This window comes from Lactuca serriola, chromosome 8 (assembly GCF_051521515.1).
Source record: "Lactuca serriola cultivar US96UC23 chromosome 8, Lser_US96UC23_V15, whole genome shotgun sequence".
Lineage (NCBI taxonomy): Eukaryota > Viridiplantae > Streptophyta > Magnoliopsida > Asterales > Asteraceae > Lactuca > Lactuca serriola.
The window spans coordinates 58,953,522-58,962,125 of record NC_136415.1 but is presented as its reverse complement, the minus strand read 5'-3'; the positions used below and the strand labels follow the sequence as shown (position 1 = coordinate 58,962,125).

The window sequence follows — 8,604 nt, the reverse complement described above, 5'->3', positions numbered from 1 at the left end:
AAAGAATTTGATTAGTTTGCTTCCCCATTACAAAATGTCATAACACAAATGAGATATGTCATAACATCAATGGAGAAATGATGTTCATGGTGTTATGATGTTGTTATAGATTGTCACATCAGCCATAACGCCATAAAGCCATATACATAACCCATACCCACTACTCTAAAAGACATTATGTTTTCATTTTCTTTTTTCAATTTGACATTAAGTTTTTTGTTTTTTTTTAATAATTTTGACACTAAATTTTTGTTTTAATTTATACACCTTTTTTTTTAATTTTGTTCAATATTGACCATTTTCCATTTGAACCCGTATAAATAATTTTTTTTTTTTACATTTGAAACTTTATAAACAATTTTTTTCATTTAAAACCCACATTTTTATATAAATATAAGGTTTTTCTTTTACATTTAAACCATAATTTTATGTATAAATATGTATTATTTATATTATAATCATATTTTATATTAAAATACAACTTTTAAAACATGTAGTTGTTCAAGGCTCAGATGCATGGTTTGCTACCCATAAAATTTTTACATTTTATATCATAATCATAATATTATTAGAAACATCTTGAATCTCATGGTGTGACTTCCAAATACTATCACGACTTAATCTTGAATGATCATTTAATTATTGAATGATAAGTTAACTAGGTAATCACTATGAAAGATTGTTTGCTAAAATAAATTTATAATAGTAAGGAGAATTTCATATATGCCATTTTTAAACATCAAAATATCATATTTACCCAATTTAATTTCTAAATATCATATTTACCCTTCATAAAATTTCTAAATATATCATATATGTCCTTTTTAAACATCAAAATATCATATATGTCATTCTTAAATATTAAAATATCGTATATGCACTTTTTAAACATCAAAATGTCAATAGTAATATCTAAAACATCATCTATCTACAACATAATAATAATCAACAACAACAAAAACTAAACAATCAAAATATAAATTCCATAGAGTGGGTTGAAGATTAATTTTTTTGTTTGTCAAGAGGACGACATTCCAACAATTTAGAAGTTCACATTCCGTTATCATAGACGTAAGAATAATATAGTTAAATATTTTAATTATTATAATAATCCTAAGGTATAAAAAATGATTATAAAATATTAAAAACATTATAAAAAATGATTTGGACAAATATTTTGAAGGTTTATGAAGGGTAAATATGATATTGAGAAATTAAGTTGGATAATTATGATATTTTGAGGTTTAAAATGAGCATATATTATTGTATTTATGATTTTTTTTTAATCGTAAATCATTTCTATATAGTTTAGTTGGAATGTAAAGTTATCTATTGTTTCTAAATTTATTATACTTGTTGCACGAGTGAAAAAAAAAAAAACATAAAATAAAGTCTAAAATTGTCATACTTTTTGTAGCTGCAAAAGTCAATGATATAAATCTCATCTTTTCCGTTAATTTCTTCTAGCGTTTTTTTATTTATAGCATGAAGTTGCTCACGTCCGAACTCATTTTAAAAGTTGTGTATTTAACGTAAAATACGGTTATAATATAAGTAATACATATTTGTACAGAGATGGACACAGGAATTAGTAGTAGAGGTTGCACAATTTTTTTTCCGGTCAAATATAATATAAAACATTAAAAAAAAAATCGGGTCAAACATAATATAAAACATCTAATACAATTTTTTTTGGTTAAACGTAATATAACAACGATCTATTAAATTTAAATTTGTCATCTTCGTGCATACATCTTTTGAAACCGCTCTATTGCTTTTTCATTCTCAACTTTTGCAAGTGCTTTGGTCTCGACATTACAAAACAATGTGTCGTTCAAAAATTCATCGCCAATTTTGTTACGCAAGTCGGTCTTCAAGAGTTTCATCTTTGAAAAACATCTTTCTACACTTGCGATCGCTACGGATAATATAAAAGTCAACTTTAAAAGCTTATAAACCAAAGGATAAGACCAATGCTTCCCCGTACTAACCATCAAACGAGAAAGGTCGGAAATTCCTTTCAAGCTAGTGAAACGCTCATCTTTGATGCAAGAGTGATAAAATATCTCAAACTGTCCTTCAAGATCTATCATATCTGAATCATCAAAGTCATATTTGTATAACTTACCCAACTTCAATAACTTTGATTTGTCAAATTGTACAAATGAATCACAAGGGCTCAAAGCACCCATGTATTCTAGTAATTGGGTGCTTGTTTCACTAAATTGATCTCGATATTCTGTAAGTTGCATATCTACCGTCGTGTTGAAGATTTCAACCTCAAAATAAAACCTATTTGTCTTTGTAGTCCTACGGTTTCTCGCACCAATATACAACTATTCCATATCTAAAGTATCAATTTCATGTGTTTGACAAAAAGAGAATACTTTTGGCCAAATGCTAGCAAACCCTATGTTTCTAAAGATTGCAATGACTTCATTGTCCCTCTAACCATCGAAGCCGCTTCTAAAATGTCTAGATCTTTTCTTTGAAGTTGCTTTGACAATGTACCCGTGAGGTGTAAAATGTCATACATCATATGTAAGTAAAACACGAACTCATATGATTTAAAATATGCTAAGATTCCAGATGCTTGTTGACGGTTTGCCAATGACCCTCCCTCCTCTTTCACAAAATCTAAAACTACAACAACATCCGCAAACAACTTCATCAAACTTGTGAGTGTGTTGAAATGTGAACCCCATCTTGTTTCTCCCGCTCGAACAAGTGTAGTCTCTTGATTTAACCATCTTCGTGTTTCAAGTTTGTCACACCCCGAACCAGACGGCAGAAACGTCCGGGGGCTGTTGTGACTCAATTGAATACCATCACAATGAATATACATGAAACATAACATCATTCATCACCAAGCATTTGAATATTACAACTGATAGTGTTTACATCCATCACATTGTTCCATAATATTACATGCCCAAAAGTAGATTGTTCGATACTAATTAAACAACAACAAAACATCATAGAGTACAATTCTTCCTTCACTTTATCTGTTACCTGAGAATACAAGTATTTTGAAAAACGTCAACATATGAAATGTTGGTGAGTTCATAAGTAATGTTTGAAATCCAATGTTTTGTATTGTTTTGAAAACCACCAAAAAATCCGATATTTTCTGAAAATAGTATAGTCTAAAAGGTGTGAAGATCCATAAGTATGCTTGTTTGTTTCTATAAATGTAAGAGTACGATTTGTAAAACTCGGTATGTAGTTCGAAGGTGTATTAATTGAAAACCCTAGGAAAACCCGACGTTTTCCTATCACTTTACTTTAATTAGTTTATGTGTTGTTATTTCGTTACGACAGGTGTATTTGTTGAGCTCCGGAGACGTTGGATTAATAGTGGATTGTGAATTGTTGTAACGTACATTATTGAAAACGACCAGTTGACAACCGTACAAATGATCCCTTAGGCGTCGCTTGCACTTATTCACTTAACCCAACCCCCCCCCCCCCCCCCCGGACTCATGTAGCCCCACGACCGAGGGGAAAAAAGAGGGTGTGAAGCCCCCGATAATTCCCTACGTTGTTCAAGGCTATAGTGAATGCGAAGGGCCCTTAGCCCAACTCGCATTGGTGAATTCTCGACTTTGCTAGCAGTACCGAAGGACCCTTGGGGACCAGCAGCATGTTTGCCATTGAAAGTCCTTTTACACGGAATTAAGTCGTACTAGACCCAACTACATGTAAGCAAATTTCCTTCGGGCCTAAAGATCATGTCATTGGGCTAGCTAGGCCCAACAAGCATGATTGGAAACTTTTGGGCCCAAGGACGGAGTGTCGACGTCTAGTGTATTTCCGCGTATGTATAGAGTTTCCGAGAGTTCCATGTGTGTATTGAAGTGTCGTAGCGTTAGTAGTTTTGGATTTGTTATTGATTCGAGACCGAATCAATTCGTTCGATAACGATTTTTTTGGTATTGTAGGTGTATTGTAATCTGCCGATAGTCGATATACTAGCGTTTCATCGTGTCGGGTTCATTTCTTAAGACATTAGTCTTTTACATTTTTCAGACCCTTCTTTATAGATGAATTTACTCTTTTGGACCCTTATGTAAAATAATTTATATTTTAGTCCCTAAGCCATTTTTCTTGACACTTTAGTATTAAATCTTATAGAAAAAGTATTTTTCAGCTCAAAGCTTCTTGAAAAACAGTTTTAGTCCCTTGAAATGAAAATTTTTCGGCTGGAACCTTCATTTTCGCAAATTTTACACTTTTGGCCCAAAATAGAGAATTTTTGCATTTTTGGTCCCTTTTAAATGTGAAAAGCATTTTTAACCTTTGAAATGGACTTGGGACACTAGTAGTCCCCTGTTTTACAGAAAAACGCAATTTCAGCCCCTCAACTTTGGATTTTTCGCATATTGGGCCTTATTGGGCCGAAAAGTTCCCTTTTAGCCCATTAAGTTTAGAAATTTACATTTTAAACATTCTAAAGTGTATATTTCTGGAAAATTACTATATGAAACTTTTTTGACACATCTTAACCTCCAGAATTTGTATTTTGACGTTTTGGGCCCTTAAACTTCATGTTTTTAACATTTTAAGTCCAAAAATGTGATTTTTAGCCCAAGATGTTCATCTAAACCAACTTGGTTATTTTTCTAGTAATGTCTTATGTATAATGATATGTTTTAGCACTTGTTTCATGCATCATAACACAAATCTCGATTTTTAGGTCCTTTGACTAGTTTCAACACCATAAACACACAAAAGTATGTAAATAAACATAGAAATCATACAAGGCATACACATAATGATAGATCTACACATTTGCTTGTATTCTCCCCCCCCCCCCCCCCCACAAAACTTATAAAAACCGAAAATAAGGGGGTATGAAGCTCACCTTGGGTGTGGTTTCGGTTTTGGAGAGGATTGGAAGAAGTTTGAAGTGATTTTTGGCCCTAGCACACTATGATGAAGATCTCGGCCTTGAGGTGCTTCTAAGATGCAAGATCATGATTTTTGCATAGATTAGGAAGAGATTTTTGATAAAACAAAGAATCTAGATCATAGATCCAAGCATAACCTTACCTTAGATGAAGAGTTTGTGGAAATATCCCCTTGAAAACCTTCTAATTTTTCGAGATCTTGATGAAGAATGGAGGAAGTTTTCTTGGGAGAGAGTTGTGAGAGAATTGTGTGTGTGTGTGTAATCGTCCGAGAGAGAGAGAGAGAAAGAGAGAGAGAGAGAGAGAAGAAGAGGATGGATTGCATGGAGAAATGAGTCTTGCATGGATGTTTGGGGTGTAAAGGCTTGGATATCCCCCATGCAAAAGTGAGGTGGCATGAGGAAGTCAAACTCCTCCTTTCTTCTTGGATTTGGGCCTTGGGCCGAGAATATGGAAGAAAAAAGAGTTTTTGGGCTTTATTGCCCCTAAGCCCATATAGAAGTTAAGTTGGATGATTTTTGACCTAAAAAAAATATAATATGATTTTTACACTTTGTTGGGCTAGTTTAGGTTAATCATGGTTCAAAATTTTTAATTTATGTCCTTCTAGGCCCAATATGGCCCAAAATGTTGAAATAAATGGATGTGGGTCCAATTAGAGCCCATTTAAAGGTTCTAATCCCATGATAGTCAAATTGGAAGCTTATTGGCCCATTGAGTCCAATAAGGAAGTCCTAGTCCAAAATGGACCTAAACAAGAACTTCTAGGGTTTCCAATTGCTTATTGACTATTAGTCGTATTTGTATGGTGTATTGGATTGTAATTTTGTTGTCATAGAGTAAGAATCATACATGCTCTTTGAGTTTTTGATTCTACATTTAACTTGAGTATATAGATTACATGACACAAAATTTCTAGTTGTGACATCATCCCCCCGTTAGAGGGAATTTCGTCCCAAAATTCTATTTGAAGGATAGATTTGAGAATGCTAGAATAGGTGAGGGTACTTTTGCTTCATTTGGTCTTCGCGCTCCCATGTGAATTCTGGCCCACGCTTCGCGTTCCACCATACCTTCACGATCGGGATGCGGCTTTGCTTAGTACGCTTCACCTCCCTGTCCATGATTTCAACCGGTTCTTCCACGAACAGGAGATTCTCGTTGATTTCGATTTCGTCAAGGGGAATGACGAGTGTTTCATCCGATAGGCACTTCTTTAGATTAGAGACATGGAACACGGGGTGAACACTGTTTAGCTCTGTGGGTAGCTGCAGCTTATACGCCACTGGACATATTCGGGCGACGATTTCGAAAGGTCCAATGTATTGTGGGTTCAGTTTTCCCCGTTTTCCGAAACGTATAACCCCTTTCCAGGGTGAAACTTTCAACAGTACTCGATCACCAACCTGAAACTCTAAGGGCTTTCGCCGTTTATTGGCGTAGCTCTTTTTTCGGTCGCGCGATGCTTGTAATCGAGCCCTGATTTGGACGATCTTTTCTGTGGTTTCGCGAATGATCTTCGGTCCCGTTAGTGCTTTGTCCGACGTATGTGTTTTCACTAGTTGGGTATCACCCACCTCAGCCCAACATAACGGTGATCTACACTTACGCCCGTACAGTGCTTCGAAAGGAGCCACCTTGATGCTCGAATGATAACTATTGTTATACGAGAATTCGATTAAAGGTAAGTGGGTATCCCAAGACTTCCCAAAGTCTATCACGCATGCGCGGAGCATGTATTCGAGCGTTTGGATGGTTCGTTCGCTTTGACCATCCGTTTGCGGATGATAAGCGGTGCTCATGTCGAGATGAGTTCCCATTGCCTTATGGAGTGATTGCCAAAAACGTGAAGTGAACCTACTTCCCCTATCTGAGATAATAGATTTTGGCACTCCATGGAGTCTCACGATTTCTCGAACGTATAAACGCGTCAATCTCTCCATCTTGTAGGATTCTTTGATTGGCAGGAAATGGTCAGATTTCGTCAGTCGGTCGATTATTACCCATATGGTGTCTAGTCCATCCGACATTTTGGGTAGCTTGGTCACGAAGTCCATAGAAATCCCATCCCATTTCCACTCAGGAATTACCGGTTGCTGTAATAACCCTGAGGGCTTCTGGTATTCCACCTTTACCTTGGCACACGTAAGGCACTTACTAACATAGGTAGCAATTTCCGCCTTCATGTTAGGCCACCAATAGTGTTGTTTAATATCCAAATACTTCTTGTCTGAACCAGGATGAATGGAGTATCGCGTCTTGTGGGCTTCCTTCATAACTACCTCCCTATATCCTCTGATTTTAGGGACCCAAATACGGTTCATGAAGTAGTATACTCCATTCTCCTTTGCCTCTAGGTTCTTCTCCATCCCGCGCAGTGCTTCGCTTGCCCTGTTTTCCGCTTTCATGGCCTCCGACTGGGCTACCGCAATTTGAGTGGCTAGGTGAGATTGGACGGTTATAGAGAGTGTTTTCGTACGAAGATTTGAGTACTCCTTCCGACTTAATGCGTCGGCTACCACGTTGGCCTTGCCCAGGTGGTACTTGATTTCACACTCGTAATCGTTTAACAATTCAACCCATCTTCGTTGCCTCATGTTCAACTCTTTCTGGTTCAAGATGTGTTGGAGACTTTTGTGGTCCGTGAAGATGGTGCACTTCGTACCATACAGGTAGTGCCTCCAAATTTTCAGAGCGAAGACCACGACTCCCAATTCCAGGTCATAGGTCGTATAATTTACTTCGTGCGTCTTTAGTTGGCGAGATGCGTAAGCTATCACCCTTCCACGCTGCATGAGAACGCAACCTAAGCCCTGATTTGACGCGTCACAGTAGACCACGAAATCTTCCGTTCCCTCCGGTAGCGATAGTACCGGGGCGCTACAGAGAGCTTGCTTCAGGGTTCGGAATGCGGCTTCTTGTTTGTCCGTCCATTTGAATGGTACGCCCTTTTTTGTAAGAGAGGTAAGTGGCTTGGCGATCTTAGAGAAGTTTTGAATGAATCTCCTATAATAACCTGCTAGACCCAAGAATTGACGGATTTCCGTGGGTGTTGTCGGGATTGCCCATCCTGCAACAACTTTGACTTTAGAGGGATCCACATGAATTCCATCTTGGCTAACTACATGACCTAGGAAGTTCACACTCCGGAGCCAGAACTCACACTTGGAAAGTTTTGCGTATAGCTTTTCCGATCGTAGAGTTTCTAGGATTTGTCGGAGATGTTGGCCATGCTCTTCTTCGCTTCGGGAATAGACGAGAATGTCGTCAATGAAGACGATGACAAAGTTGTCGAGAAATGGTCGACAGATTCGGTTCATCAGATCCATAAATGCGGCAGGGGCATTTGTTAGACCGAAGGGCATTACGACAAATTCGTAATGTCCGTAGCGAGTTCGGAAAGCGGTTTTTGGAATATCCTCTTCCCGGACTTTGAGTTGGTGATATCCGGACCGTAGATCTATCTTAGAAAAATAACTAGCTCCTTGGAGCTGGTCAAATAGATCATCGATTCGTGGGAGTGGGTAGCAATTTTTAACAGTGAGTTTATTTAACTCTCTGTAATCGATGCACATTCTAAAAGATCTGTCCTTCTTTTTGACAAAGAGAACTGGGGCTCCCCATGGCGAGTAACTAGGGCGGATGAATCCCTTGTCCAAGAGTTCGCTGAGTTGGCTGGACAATTCCTGCATTT

General features: G+C 37.2%; 1 protein-coding gene across 1 annotated transcript; it reads right to left on the bottom strand.

Annotated features, from left to right (window-relative positions):
* Positions 1-1,736: 1,736 nt before the first annotated feature.
* Positions 1,737-2,671, bottom strand: LOC145066931 (uncharacterized). The gene is made up of 2 exons (XM_079014168.1): positions 2,453-2,671; positions 1,737-2,336 (listed from the first exon to the last, which is right to left on the bottom strand). Exons 1-2 carry the CDS (start codon positions 2,669-2,671, stop codon positions 1,737-1,739), a joined length of 819 nt encoding a protein of 272 aa, XP_078870294.1.
* Between the last annotated feature and the right edge of the window lie 5,933 nt (positions 2,672-8,604).